This window comes from Hyperolius riggenbachi, chromosome 4 (genome assembly GCF_040937935.1).
Source record: "Hyperolius riggenbachi isolate aHypRig1 chromosome 4, aHypRig1.pri, whole genome shotgun sequence".
NCBI lineage: Eukaryota > Metazoa > Chordata > Amphibia > Anura > Hyperoliidae > Hyperolius > Hyperolius riggenbachi.
In genome coordinates this window covers 128,244,924-128,260,852 of record NC_090649.1, presented here as the reverse complement: position 1 = coordinate 128,260,852, position 15,929 = coordinate 128,244,924, and the positions used below count along the sequence as shown (strand labels likewise).

At 44.6% G+C, this 15,929-nt stretch overlaps 1 protein-coding gene across 4 annotated transcripts in view; it reads left to right on the top strand.

The window, feature by feature from the left end:
* The window catches only part of ING5 (inhibitor of growth family member 5), an 85,829-nt gene that overhangs the window by 24,678 nt on the left and 45,222 nt on the right, over window positions 1-15,929 (top strand). For 2 of the 4 annotated variants that reach the window (XM_068280608.1, XM_068280605.1), the window contains exons 4-8: window positions 1,054-1,165; window positions 1,281-1,368; window positions 4,132-4,267; window positions 6,270-6,331; window positions 14,525-14,844. In XM_068280608.1, the coding sequence (XP_068136709.1) occupies window positions 1,054-1,165; window positions 1,281-1,368; window positions 4,132-4,267; window positions 6,270-6,331; window positions 14,525-14,561 (435 nt within the window). In that variant the 3' untranslated portion in view covers window positions 14,562-14,844. The remainder of the gene's footprint in view (window positions 1-1,053; window positions 1,166-1,280; window positions 1,369-4,131; window positions 4,268-6,269; window positions 6,332-14,524; window positions 14,845-15,929) is intronic. The other 2 variants (XM_068280607.1, XM_068280606.1) reach the window with 2 other exon arrangements.

Here is a 15,929-nt window from a genome sequence, read left to right as displayed (position 1 = left end):
GCAAGCCGACCCCCCCCAACTTTTGGCCCACTTTTGGGGGGTCAAAAATTCGGCTTGCTTGCGAGTATATACGGTAGCTTGTTATAGGTCTCTTTTCACAAAACATTTGTAAAGTGCTTTGCCCCCATAGGACCGAAAGCACATATGTAGTGATGTGTACAAGGGAAAAAGTTATATGATCATAAACTCCAGAGTAAACAGGTGGATATTCAGTTTTGATTTAAACGTGTCCATGGTTGGAGCTGTCTTTACTTTTGGAAAGGCATTCCTAAGGGTAGGGGCAGCATGACATTAAGCTATGGCTCCAAAGGTTTTAAGTTGGAATCTGGGGATAGTCAAGTTATTAGATCCTTTGACCTGAGGTTGTGGAAGGTGTGACACAGTTGCAACAAATCCTTCAGGTATCCAGGGCCTAGGTCGTGTAAGAAAGAATTCTCCATCTTCTGGGAAGCGGTATTGTTCTTAATTTGAAAGGCCTGCATAGAGGGCATTGCAGTAGGCCAGCTGTGATGTGATGAAGGAATGAGATGCAATTGTTTTCAATATTTCTCAGGTGAACACAACAGCTGAAATTTGATTCCAGAAGTTTTATTCCCCATCACCCTATACACCCAAACTGTACACAATGTTGGAGCTAGTAAGGTCTGAGATCCCTAACTTCAGTGGCTGAGTCTGGAGCTGCTTTGCTCTTAGATGCAGACCTCCAATGACCGAAACCTTAGTTTGGATTCTCTTTTAAAGCACCAGTTTACATTTACATATGTGGCTTACATTTTACAATTTTCCCTGATGACGATCCTTAAAATATGCACTTGTGATCAAATTATAAATAGTTACACATTTCCTTTTTCTAATTTTTTTTTTTTTCTTTTGCAACAAAAAAAATCTAAGCTTCCTGCTGATTAAACAATAAATAGAATACAGTGTAATATTGGTATGTAACAAGACTACAAGTATAAGCACATTTTGTTTAGTTTTGTTTTTTTCACTGCCATCTGTTATAGTATACTTTACTGGACTGTATTTCAATTTAGTGCATTTCCATTTCTAAAGGTGGATAAACACATCAGGCGGCTGGATGCAGACTTGGCACGATTTGAAGCTGATCTTAAAGAGAAATTGGAAGGAACAGAGTTTGACAGCCCATCAGGACGTGGATTAAAAAGTAAGGTTTTTTTCTTTCATTATTTTAAGGCTCAATATACTTATGGGGTGGGTTGTTTTTTGGTTTGTTTGTTTTTTCCACATGATCACAAATGGTTTTCTTTGTGCTTTGGTAGAAAGTCGATCCCAGAAAGATAAACGTAGCTCTCGAGGTCGGAGGGTATCAGAAGAAGATACTGTGAAAAAGAAGAAATTAAAGGGAGGGTAAGGAGTTCCTGCAAAACATTTTGCCATAGTGTGAACCTGTGCACATCACTCCACTCCATTTCTGTATAGACTAGGGTTCCATTTGTGTTGCTTGTACTATGTGAAAATGTTTCATGGCTGTATTTCCTTTAGCAAATCATCCCTTCTTGGCATTAGAAGATGAAGAAAGACACTCTAGTTAGTGCTTGTAGGTTGCTGTTCATCTTAAGATCCTGTTCACACATACATTAGTGCAGTGCACACTGCCCTGCTCCAACACATCACCTCGGCTACTCGCTCTTACCCTTAAAGATCCTATTCCTACTTAGAGTGGACATATGGCCCTGTTCACTCCCATAGAGTAGTACTGCACTGCACTGCACATGATTGTGGTCAACGGTGGTGCTGAGAGATGTGCAATACAGCTGCATATGTGAACAGGCTCCCATTGTACAGCTTGGGTAGACCAGTATGTTTGCATTGTTAAACTGGAATTTCATTATGGTATTAAAGCAAACCTGAAATGGAACTTCATTCAAATGTGCCCCTACGAGATTACTGAAACCTTCTCTCTAACTGCTGTACTTTAAGCACAGTATTACCATTTCACCAGGAGCTTGTTGTAAAAGCTACACCCAACCTTGCTACAGAGGGGGCATTTGGTGCCATGTAAAGTGAACACTGGTTCTCCTTCCAACCCCCCCCCCCCCCCCCCCCCCGCGCATGCAGTGACACCATTCCCCACCTGCCTACCCTATGGCTGGTGCACACCAGAGCGGTTCTGAAGCGTTTTTAAAACGCCTTTGCAGGGGGAAAACCGCTTGGCTAATGAAAGTGAATGGGATGATGCACACCAGAGAGGTTCCTTTTTTCCACAAACGCAAACTCGGGGGGAAGGGGGGGGGCGCAGCATTTTTTAGATTTCTGAGGCGTTTCTGCCTCAATGTTAAAGTATAGGAAAGTGGAAAACTGCTCTGAAAAACGCTTGATCAAAGCAGTTTTCCAATCGTTTTTGTTACAGAAGCTGTTCAGTAACACGCTAGGCATGTTTAGAAAACGTCTCTAAACATGCCTAGAATCGCTCTGAAATCTTCTTCAAAAACCTCTAGCGTTTTGCGGATCTGCTAGAGGTTTTTAGTGTGCACTGGGCCTGAGAGCATGGGAAGAGGGGTGAGGAGCTGCATCACTGTAGTGGCGAAGATGGAGTACATATTGATGTGCTACCTGGTGAGTTGAGCGCCGGGTGCTACCAACAGAAAATATTGGTCATGTGGTATTACCAATATTTTATGATTCCTAACACGAACGCTAAAGTAATAGCCCCTTATATATTACTTGCCAGTCCCCTAGTGATGGTTATGAAATTACTAGCCATTTGGCTACTACTATTGGGCACCCAATGCACCACCTCAGCGCCGAATAGCCACAATTAAGTTAAATGCGGTCTATTTTCGGGACTGCCGGAGAGGTGGCCCATATCACCAGCTTCATTTTGGATGGGAGGAGCAGCTCTTGGCTTCACTGATACAGCCAAACATCCTAACCTGCAGTCCAGTCAGGTCAGATGTAGATTTTTATGGTGAGGTACTAGTAAAAACTGGTAAATACTCACAGCAAGTAAAGCAGTAAGTGGTTTTAATAAGCTTCTAGGAGCACATTGTCCTTTAAGTATATTTTCACTTCATATACACTTTAAATGGATCACAATGAGCATTTATTTATATATTTATTCATAGCTTGAGCTACTTCCATTAGGTCGCATTCACAGTGGGATGTTATTGCCCTGCGTTATAAAGTAATTATAACGCAGGATAACACACTATAGTGTTAAGCCTATGCAACATTCACAGTGCGACGTTAACGTCTCGTTGTTAATGTTGCGTTATGGTAACTCACTGCTTGCAGTGCGTTACCTCTAAATGCAGACATTAACCGATACAGAGAGGCATATTTTTAATTGACTGTATGCTCCACTGCTGGGGTGCCCAATAGGTCGATCGCGACTGCCTATATGGTAGTTTGCGGTCTTGTGACTGCGTCACATAAAATTTTGCAGCCGGCAGCTGTTTAACGCGTCCCATCAAATTCTGCTGCCGGCCAATAGGGAAGCAGGGGAGGAGAGAGGCAGCGTGGACGCGGTGTCATGGCTGGGGGGGGGGGGAGGGGCGGTGCCCGGGACAGCGCTTCCACGCACGTTGCCCGCAACCCCCACCGGAGTGTTCCCACAGCCGCTGCTGCTCATCTGCCATCCAGTGAGCCCCAGACACCGCCGCTGGAGGAAGGCAAGTGGCATCTATACCCTAATTACCTACACTGAAGCCACAGATACCTGGCTACCTACACTAGAGGTACTTGTACCTGGGGGCTTTTCATGACAACCAGCGGGGGGGGGGGGGGGGAGGGGGGTATTCTGCAACATTCGAAGTGTTGGTAGATATCCTGGACTCGGCAAACTTGAAAGTAGCTCGTGAGATGAAAAAGTGTGGGCACCCCTGCTCCACAGTATCTACTGTATGCCATGGTAACGCAGCGTTAATGTGTGTTACCACCTTTTTTTGCATTGTAATGCTGCGTTGCGACTTTAACATCGCATTACAATGCAACGTCCCACTGTGAATATGCCCAGTCTTTAGAATTTTCATTGTGTTTTGAAGTTGAAAGTGTTTTTGTATGCATGCAATATAACCTATACACGTTTGTGTAGTTGAAACCACTGCATGTTTGGTTTGTTTGTTTTTCATGTGGCAAATAGTTTTGAGTTATGCTGTTTTTGCCTTCCAGGCCGGTATTTTCAGAAGCTGTACTGTCTGTGCATCCTTCAGATGTCCTCGATATGCCAGTAGACCCCAATGAACCCACCTACTGTCTGTGTCACCAGGTGTCCTATGGAGAGATGATTGGCTGTGACAATCCAGATGTAAGACCCCTGTTAACTAATGATGTGATCTGAATAGTCATTGCACATTTACAGTTATGCAGGTCATGTGCATTGCTTATTATCTGCATACTGTGTTACCATACCAGTTCAGATCAGGATTTCCAAAAGTTGGCTAGCAGTGGTTGTTTCCATATACCTGGTGTACTTCAAATGCTAAATGTAGCCTTACAATACAGTTTATATAGAAACTCTTCAGGTAAATGCCTGTTTGATGGAGATTTCAGCTGCATGCTAGCTGTATAGTAGTGTGAAGCCCCTGGCCTACATCACTGTGTGTGTGAGGAGACTGCTTAGGCGCTAGCTGCCAGCTTTTAAAGGATGACTGTAACAAGAGGGATATGGAGGCTGCCATATTTATTTCCTTTTTAGGCCAAACCAGTTGCCTTGCAGCCCTGCTGATCCTCTGTCTCTAATACTTTTAGCCACAGACCCTGAACCAGCATGCAGCAGATCAGGTGTTTCTGTCTGACATTGCCAGATCTGACAATATTAGCTGCATGCTTGTCTCTGGTGTTATTCAGACACTACTGCAGCCAAATGGATCAGCAGGGCTGCCAGGAAACTGGTTTTGTTTAAAAGGAAATAAATATGGCAGCCTTCATATCCCTCTCGCTGCAGTTGACCTTTAAGTTAATAGACACTTTAGACAGTATTTATTTAGTATTTGGCTTTGCAAAGTACCGGATGACCATTGAGCCTTTTTGGATGCAATGATTCAGATCATATGGTATGAACAGAGAAGCTAGTGGCCCTAGTCAATTCTGAATGGTCACATTAGCTATTGTTTTCTTAATGAACTAATTTTTTTAAGTAATACAGTCACAGGTTTTGATATTGGGAATGGGTTGGATTCTTTAATGCTGTGGATCATAAAAAAATGGACTTCTGTTTCGATTTAAATGATTTGATCGAAAATACAATCGTTAACTAAAAATAACTCCATTAATGAGCACATTCACCATGAGGCTATGCAGTGGAGAGCAGCGGTAAAATCTAGCTAATATGAAACACCCACTCAGTAGGCTTTGTTTAAAAGTTGAGTGCTTATACGGTAAATGGTTTTTCAGCCTCCCTGAACTACGCCTAAAAGGGACACCACCCATCTACCATTCTAGCAGGGTTTGGGGTTCTCGGAAACAGTAGCTAGTATGTTGTGCATTATTAATCACTGCTGCTTCACCCCCATTGTAGTAAATAGTTGGCCTCTTCACTTCCGTCAGCTGTGCAGCGCCTCCTAGCAGCAGGAGTAAGCAGCAACACAAATATAAACATTATGCTGACTGCTTTGAGTACTAGGTCTTAAATACTTGCAAATAAAGTCAAGAGAGTGGAGTTACTGCTGGCTTTAAGGTGCGTACACACATGCGACTATAGTCATTTGAAACGATCGTTCCCCGATCCTTTCAAACGACGATCGTTTGAAAAAAAGAAGCCAACGACCATGAAGTCTCTAACGACGGACGAGCTAGATCGTTCAAAACTAATGATCTAGCTTGGCGGATTTTTCCCAACGCCTATCGTTTGCAAAAGTAGCACATCGTTGGAAACGGTCGTTCGTACTAGACTTGACATGTGCATTTCACTATTTCTCCATGGAACTTTTTCATTTTTATGCGCAGGCGCAATAGTTGCTTTTACGTGATGTAACGTTTGTTCTAACGATCTGATCGTTACACACCTTTTAAAACTAACTTTACTTAGGTCGTTCTTTCATCAATTAAAAGTTTGTTCGTCGTTGACAACGAACGATCGTTGTCGCATGTGTGTACGTAGCATTAGAATAAGCTTACTTTAGAAGAACAAGTGTCTCTAACAGCAAACTTTTAAAACATGGCAACAGTCTCCTAATGTATGCATCTCCCTGGCTCTCCTTTGCGGGTACCCACATTGTTTTGTTTTTTTCTATGGTCCACGGCCTAATTATATATTATCTAGAATTGGATGTAGACTGATTTTCATTTTTATATTATTCCCTCTGCAGTGTCCCATAGAGTGGTTTCACTTTGCATGTGTGGATCTCACCACTAAACCGAAAGGAAAATGGTAAGTACTGAATGCTTATTGGTGAGGGAATGCTAGAATCAATCCTGCATGGACTGCTGTATATTATTTCATCAGTAAAACGAAGATGGGTCAGCACCACCAAAATGTATTTAAAGCGCTCTATTCATAAAGAGCAAAACTGCTGCCTTTTTATGAATAAAGAGCTTTAAATACATTTTGGTGGTGCCAACCCATCTTCATTTTTCAGATTTATTGACCCCAAGAGGCACTGGGGGTGTGGTCGAGGCACACTGCCTTTTTACATCAGTGCACAGTATTATTTCATCAGTGACCTAGCAATAGGGGTTAAAGTGGTTGCAACAGCAGCTGGCCCACCAAGGGTCTTCTTCTAACAGCTGTGTTAGCTCTTCATAGTAGTTCTGATCACCTTTTTATATATGCTTTGAATAGCGGTAATCATTAACAAACTGCCCCTGTAACGCTGGGGGGTCATACTTTCTGACCAGCCAGCATAACCAGGCTGAGAGCTGAATTATGGAAGAGGCTACACTGGCTGCCCAGAGCAACTGCAGCTCTGGGCTTCTGATAAGACGTAATGGCAGCGCAGTGCGATGTTGCGATGCTCTTGCGATAGCAAACATTCAGACAGATACCAGACAGACTGGAGTGAGGTAGCCAATAGCAACCACAGCAATGGCTACCTGCAAGGACAGGACTAGGAGGACAGACTGAAAGAATGAATGCTTGCTAATCTAGTCACTTGCCTCAGTGACAGCAAGCATTCACAAAGACTAGAGTGAGGTAACCAATAGCAACCACAGCAATGGCTACCTCGCAAGGACAGGACAGAATAGTCAGGGAATAGCAGAATCAAAAGGCAGGCATACGTAATACATAGACAAATATACAATAGATATGATATCCTAGCTTATTACAATTTACAGCTATCAATGAAACTACAAACGACTGACTAACATATGTATATATCGGCGATGAACCGATATATAACATAAGCAAGGAAAACTGGCTAGGAACTGGAGCAATACAAGGAACAAGGCTAAGGAATACAAATCTCTATACTAGAAGGAGTACGTATATATGACCCCGTGGGAAATATATAACATAGCTCCACAGGATAACTGAACCATACACTCAGCCGATTTTCTGGCCGACCGATCGATCGCGATCGATCGATCGATCGATCGCAAATCGGTTGGCCAATCGACCGATCGACGGCCGATTTCGATCGATTTCGATGGATTTCCATCGAACTAGCAGGGTGGAAAATTTAGGTCGATCTGATGAGATTGCTTATCAGTTTGCATTGGCCTTAATGGAAATCTGATGGCAAAAAAATGCCATCAGATCGAATTTCAACAGATTTCAAACTGAAATCTATTGGAATTCTATCCTGGTAAAAAATGTTCTAAAAACGCATCAGATAGATCATCAGATGCATTTCTTATCTGTCTGCTGCCAATCTGACGAGTGTATGGGCACCTTAAGACAAAGAATATATTTTACAATATCAAGAGACCCAGTAACAGCCTAGACAGAGCTGAAACTATGACGGGTGGAGCACGCTTGCAGGAAGCAAACCTTTATACTGAGGTCATCCAATGAGAGCAGAGATGCAAATCTCCACACAGCTGAATGGTAATCATTCAATCCTGAGCTGGCTTGAAAACCATTTGCTAGCTGAAAGACCATCATAACAAATGCATGCAGAACTATGCAAGAACATGAATGCAGGAAATCCAGGGCTATCTGGCTGCAGCAAACCATCAGTGGAATAATGACAGTATTCCGAGCTGTCCAGAACTGCAGAGCAATCGCAAATGACAAAGTGACTCACTGCGAATGCACAACCGATTGCAGACTGACAAACCATAACTGTCCATTTGCGACTCCACCTGCAATGGACAGAACACATCACAGGAGGAATCATAACAGCCCCCTTGCTGTGATTAAACTACTTTGGCACAGCATCTGTCCTTGGCATGGTTTGGTGCCATCACTTGTTATGTATAAAGTTCTTGAACGGGACCTGTGAAACTCGCAAATGGTCTGCAACTATGCCACTGTATTTCATAATTTGTATATATTGAATAGCTAAGGAAATTAAAGCTCGGCAGTCTGGCCTTAAATTAGGTTTACAGTTTTATGTTCCTAAACAAATGACTTTTTGTTAAAAAAAATAAATAAATAAAAAAAATGTGCAATTTTTGCACTGTTGGCCTGAGGCTAGATTCACAGTGGGACGTTGCGTTTTGATGCCACATTAAAGTCGCACCACAAGCTTACAACGCAACGCGCCCAAAAAGTGGCAACGCAGCGTTACCGTCGCATACAGCAGATACAGTAAAAAATACAGGCAATGAAAAGTATGCTTCCAAGTCATTACTGAGCATGTGCAAACAGTCCAACGCAGCTAATAACGTGTATAACGCACTGCATGCAGTACTTTCACTTAACGTGCAGCGTTAGACACCAATGCAACGTGTGCACTGTGAGCATGGCATTGATTTTTCATTGCAGTGAGTTATACTGCGTCAAATGCTGTTTTAACGCGCGACTTTAACATCCCACTGTGAACTTAGCCTCAGTCTAAATGCAGGAAAAATGCAGCAGAACTACGATTGCCTTTTAAGAAAATCAAACTCATTCAGTGTGAAGGCATTTCCACAACTCCAATTGTATCTTTACTGTACTTGTCTTATATAAAAGGCATACGAATATCATAAGCGTTTTCAAAAACAAAACGCAGCTGGTAAGGGACCTTACACCATTTGGGTGCCTGACAGAACTGGAGTGGGTTATTCAACACTCTTCGATGCTCTGGTAAAGGTGGGAAAATCCTTCATCTGCTTTCTTGGCCACAGTATTACAAGTGGAAATCCAAACAAAAGAAAAAACATGTTTTGCAGAAGTTTGATTCCATATCCAATAGGACAAAGCAGGTGTGTGCAACAACAGGGTGATGGTACACAATGGAGAAATTAACCTCTGTCATTAGAGAAACCACTCCCTTATTTTTATAAAATATGGGATCCCATATCCTGGATGGCGCCCCATACTCAGTAAACGGTCCTGTACTCTGTTTGGATTTTGTTCTCTTTCTTGCTCATGTTTAATGATGGCAATATCGGTTATGCTGGCTTTGTTTTCTTTTTTTCCTCCTCCTCTTGTCTTTTTTTGTTTTCTTTTGTTCTTTTTTTTTTCTTTTGTTTGTCTCTCCCCCCCCCCCCCCTTCCTGTTTTTTTCTCCTTTGATCCATCTAAACTACGCCATAATGAGATAAAGCCATTGTACTTTACGATTGCTAGTCTTTTGATTGTCTCCTCTATTATTACCTGGCATAAGAACTATTGTGATTTGTTAAAAATGATGGATAATACTGTACATCATGTTCTGTTTAAAACAATAAAAACATTGAAAAAACGGGGTGATGGAAGGTGGGTGCCTATGGATGGACGAAGCAGCTAACCAATGTTTTTGTGTCAGCAGGACACTTGTTCACAGCTAGGCTGAGCAGCAACCGTGGGTCAGTGCGGCTGCAAACAAACGCCCCGCTGACACGAAAACGGCTGTTTCCATCTCTGGCACCCACCTTACTATCACCCTGTTTTTGTTGCACACACCTAGTTTGTCCTATTGGATGCCAGTTTGAGATAGAATCAAACTTCTGCAAAACGTTTGGAGCTTTGCAGTGCTGTTTGTTTCTTTTCTTCGCATTTCTCCCCAGAAAATGATGATTGGTCACACTGCCAGTGTCAAAATTTGAAATTGTTTTAATGTATCTTTAGACTTGATAGTTTGATCTGCAGATGGCTGGCAATCCAGCACCAGCAGCTGGCCTATCATGTGAGAGCAGGCCACAGGTACTGTACCAGCAGCTGGCCTATCATGTGAGAGCAGGCCACAGGTACTGTACCAGCAGCTGGCCTATCATGTGAGAGCAGGCCACAGGTACTGTACCAGCAGCTGGCCTATCATGTGAGAGCAGGCCACAGGTACTGTACCAGCAGCCGGCCTATCATGTGAGAGCAGGCCACAGGTACTGTACCAGCAGCTGGCCTATCATGTGAGAGCAGGCCACAGGTACTGTACCAGCAGCTGGCCTATCATGTGAGAGCAGGCCACAGGTACTGTACCAGCAGCCGGCCTATCATGTGAGAGCAGGCCACAGGTACTGTACCAGCAGCCGGCCTATCATGTGAGAGCAGGCCACAGGTACTGTACCAGCAGCTGGCCTATCATGTGAGAGCAGGCCACAGGTACTGTACCAGCAGCCGGCCTATCATGTGAGAGCAGGCCACAGGTACTGTACCAGCAGCCGGCCTATCATGTGAGAGCAGGCCACAGGTACTGTACCAGCAGCTGGCCTATCATGTGAGAGCAGGCCACAGGTACTGTACCAGCAGCTGGCCTATCATGTGAGAGCAGGCCACAGGTACTGTACCAGCAGCTGGCCTATCATGTGAGAGCAGGCCACAGGTACTGTACCAGCAGCCGGCCTATCATGTGAGAGCAGGCCACAGGTACTGTACCAGCAGCCGGCCTATCATGTGAGAGCAGGCCACAGGTACTGTACCAGCAGCTGGCCTATCATGTGAGAGCAGGCCACAGGTACTGTACCAGCAGCTGGCCTATCATGTGAGAGCAGGCCACAGGTACTGTACCAGCAGCCGGCCTATCATGTGAGAGCAGGCCACAGGTACTGTACCAGCAGCCGGCCTATCATGTGAGAGCAGGCCACAGGTACTGTACCAGCAGCTGGCCTATCATGTGAGAGCAGGCCACAGGTACTGTACCAGCAGCTGGCCTATCATGTGAGAGCAGGCCACAGGTACTGTACCAGCAGCTGGCCTATCATGTGAGAGCAGGCCACAGGTACTGTACCAGCAGCTGGCCTATCATGTGAGAGCAGGCCACAGGTACTGTACCAGCAGCTGGCCTATCATGTGAGAGCAGGCCACAGGTACTGTACCAGCAGCTGGCCTATCATGTGAGAGCAGGCCACAGGTACTGTACCAGCAGCTGGCCTATCATGTGAGAGCAGGCCACAGGTACTGTACCAGCAGCTGGCCTATCATGTGAGAGCAGGCCACAGGTACTGTACCAGCAGCTGGCCTATCATGTGAGAGCAGGCCACAGGTACTGTACCAGCAGCTGGCCTATCATGTGAGAGCAGGCCACAGGTACTGTACCAGCAGCTGGCCTATCATGTGAGAGCAGGCCACAGGTACTGTACCAGCAGCTGGCCTATCATGTGAGAGCAGGCCACAGGTACTGTACCAGCAGCTGGCCTATCATGTGAGAGCAGGCCACAGGTACTGTACCAGCAGCCGGCCTATCATGTGAGAGCAGGCCACAGGTACTGTACCAGCAGCCGGCCTATCATGTGAGAGCAGGCCACAGGTACTGTACCAGCAGCTGGCCTATCATGTGAGAGCAGGCCACAGGTACTGTACCAGCAGCCGGCCTATCATGTGAGAGCAGGCCACAGGTACTGTACCAGCAGCCGGCCTATCATGTGAGAGCAGGCCACAGGTACTGTACCAGCAGCCGGCCTATCATGTGAGAGCAGGCCACAGGTACTGTACCAGCAGCCGGCCTATCATGTGAGAGCAGGCCACAGGTACTGTACCAGCAGCTGGCCTATCATGTGAGAGCAGGCCACAGGTACTGTACCAGCAGCCGGCCTATCATGTGAGAGCAGGCCACAGGTACTGTACCAGCAGCTGGCCTATCATGTGAGAGCAGGCCACAGGTACTGTACCAGCAGCCGGCCTATCATGTGAGAGCAGGCCACAGGTACTGTACCAGCAGCCGGCCTATCATGTGAGAGCAGGCCACAGGTACTGTACCAGCAGCTGGCCTATCATGTGAGAGCAGGCCACAGGTACTGTACCAGCAGCCGGCCTATCATGTGAGAGCAGGCCACAGGTACTGTACCAGCAGCCGGCCTATCATGTGAGAGCAGGCCACAGGTACTGTACCAGCAGCCGGCCTATCATGTGAGAGCAGGCCACAGGTACTGTACCAGCAGCTGGCCTATCATGTGAGAGCAGGCCACAGGTACTGTACCAGCAGCCGGCCTATCATGTGAGAGCAGGCCACAGGTACTGTACCAGCAGCTGGCCTATCATGTGAGAGCAGGCCACAGGTACTGTACCAGCAGCTGGCCTATCATGTGAGAGCAGGCCACAGGTACTGTACCAGCAGCTGGCCTATCATGTGAGAGCAGGCCACAGGTACTGTACCAGCAGCTGGCCTATCATGTGAGAGCAGGCCACAGGTACTGTATTTCAAGCTAGTGTCAGCGCAGTGGTCCTGTTTTGCTTCATAAATCCTTGGCTAAAGAGTCAATTTTTCTCCTACATTTTCACACATTGGAAAAATAATTTTCCAGTTGCCACCAAGCAAAGTACTCAAATAGGTTGTTCCAAATTTTAATTGGCTTTGATATTAAAACACATATTGTATTATTCCAATCCCTCTTCCATAGATGCCAAACATTATATTTTATGCCATCCAAACACATTGCACGTCCTCCTAGGATTACATTTCTGTATCAACTATACTCACACCTTTAGGGCTACCTTTTTATAACAGTTTCTACTTCAAAAAGTACCCAAAGGGCACATTTACACTTAATTAGTATGCGTTAGTACGCGTTGGTATGTGTTTTTTCCATAGCAGTGCATTGTGAAAAAGATTTCAGTTAAAACACGTTAAGTGTGAACTGTGCCATAGGAAAACATGGACATTGCTTTGAAAATCAGTTTTCTTTCAGTTATAACTGAGAGCAACTGATCAAGTATAAAAGGGCCCTTACTTTGAAATTTAAAGAGAACCCAAACTGAAAATAAAAAGTCAAAATAAAGATACACAGGTCGAAATTACCTTCCATGTAGTCTGCTCATCAATCCTGCCCGAGGCGCAGATAATAATGACGGTACAAAGTTTAGTGGAGCAAGTTTAGCGGAGGATGCTCCACTAAACTTTGTACCGTCATTATTATCTGCGCCTCGGGCAGGATTTCTCGTCACGCAGGCGGCTTGTCTGTGCTGCCCTCGCCTTGGATTGCTCCCATCACACAGTGCCTGATCGGGGATGATTGGAGCTGCCACACTACTCCAGATCACCTTTCTGTGATGGATCCAATTACTGCCTCTTTGAAGAACCTTGTGAATGAAAGAAATGTGTTGTCGTAACATTGCCACAACTACGGCATCTAAGCGTATATAAGTACGCCTCCCTGTGCGCGTGACGTCATCTGATGAAGGCGCAGAGCGCCGAAACGCGTCATGATGTCACACGCACCACGTCCATAGGCCCCGCCTACCGCCTCGCAAGACGAGCCTCCCGGAGACATCGGACACGTTGCTGCTGGCCACAGCGCGTGCAGCCTTGCCGCAGAGGGGTATAGCGGGTGGCTTAACCGCAGACAAGCGCTTTTGAATTCTTCTTGTGAGTATCCACTTTTATGTGCAATAAAAGTTCTACCTGGTTAACGCACTTAGAGCGCTCCCTTCCTTTTTTAGATGATCTAGCAGCTGATATATAACTGACAGCAACTGGTATATTTCAGTTCTGACAAAATCTTGTCAGAACTGGAAGGGATCTCTGTAAGAAGAAATTGGTGAGCTTCTGAGAGGAACTGATGGCGAGGTAAGTATGTAATATTAATTTGCAGCTACATCATGTGTTCCATTGAAAGAAGAACTCCAGTGAAAATAATGTGATAAAAAAGTGCTTCATTTTTACAATAATTATGTATAAATTATTTAGTCAGTATTTGCCCATTGTAAAATCTTTTAAATTCCTGATTTACATTCTGACATTTATCACATGGTGACATTTTTACTGCTGGCAGGTGATGTAGCTGCTGCTTGCTTTTTTGGCAGTTGGAAACAGCTGTAAACGGCTATTTCCCACAATGCAACGAGGTTCACAGACCGGAAACTGCCAGGAGCACCATGGTCCTCAGTTTCTTGTGGGAGGGGTTTCACCACAATATCAGCCATACAGACCCCCCCCCCCCCCCCCCCTGATGATCCGTTTGTGAAAAGGAATAGATTTATCATGTAAAAGAGGTTATCTGCTACTGATTGGATTGAAGTTAAATTCTTGTTCACTGTTTCTCTTTAAACTACATCATTTGCATAATAGTAAACATGCAGATAGTGTAATAATATGTAACTTTATTTATTTTTGCTTGTTTAGGTTCTGTCCCCGCTGTACCCAGGAACGAAAGAAATGATCTGAGAAGCTGCATCCATTTTAAATTTGTCTACTTTTGTGTTTTTATGTTCTACCGCGTCACGCCTGCCATTTGTCTCACTACTGGACTGTAAAGCAGAAAGCAGCAGGTTGGGTTGTGCTGAGTGATCGGTCTCTCTCTTCTGGCAGAGACTATTGTTGCACTTTTGGGATTGGTACTTCACTTTATATCATTTTATATGTAGGACAAACATTTTGGCAGGAGCCTCCCTTTTAATCTTCCCAACCAAACGTTTGCAAAGCTGCTGTCAGGAGAGGCAAATGTGAGTTGTACGTTGTGCTTTGCACTCGCAGCAGGGGCTCCCAGGTGTTTTTTTTTTTTTTTTTTTTTTTTTAATTTAAAATGGGTTTTTGTTTTTAGTCTTTGGCACACACTAATCCAATGCAAAACATGCCTGATTCTTGTCAGTATGGTTGACCTGTGAGCAGACACTGAAGGCCACACTTAATGTAGCATCGATTTTCATTGCTGTCATAGGAGCTTTTTAGGGGATCTTCAAATAGCCCTGTCATACCAAAAATGGATCTCCACAACCTCCAGAGTCTCCTTGTAACAAATCGTATCAATATGTCCTTCCTGCTATAGTTTACAGGTTGTTGGCTAAAATAAGAGGATCTTCCAGAAAGTAACAATAATCAGATACAGTGTGTCTAAATTTAAAATGGATAAAATGTTTCCTTAGGCCTCTTTCACATTAGACAACGCGTGCAGGAGCCGTTCTCCTGCAGGCACTGAATAGCCTGCGGTGTGTCGTCGGGAATCTGCGGTGCGACGCAATCAGCAGCGGTAGCTATTAATTGAACCCGACGGGAAAACGCCAGCTCCCGGCGTTTCAACGCTCCTGGGTGCGTCAAACCGAAATGCTGCGTTGGGCGTGAAAGGTAAAATGAAAGTCTGTGGACTTTCATTTTACCTTGTTTAATGTAAAGAATCGCCTTTGCATTGAAATGCAAGAAAATGGCTCTGGTGTGAAAGAGCCCATAATAGCCCATAATAGATTATATGGAAACCGCTGTTACTTTTCGGTGGACCCTAGTTTTACAGTATCTTTCAGAAATTATTGCAGTTCTTGAACACCTTCTATGATTGTAGTGCTAGCAGGTTCACCAAAAGGTGACTGTAATTTAGTCTAATTGCAGTCTTGCTAAATCCTGAAAGTGCTGGTTCCTTTAACAAGCAGGAGATACAGAAGGATAACTGAAGCTTAGGGTCTGAGCACAGGTTTAATTTCTTGCCACGCTGCATTTTTCCCCTGTTTTAGTATGAAAGATGTTGGTACTTCAGAAGCTATTGGTTCTAATGAGTAATCAAGGGTCTAACAAAAAAAACCTATGCATTTTAAAGGCC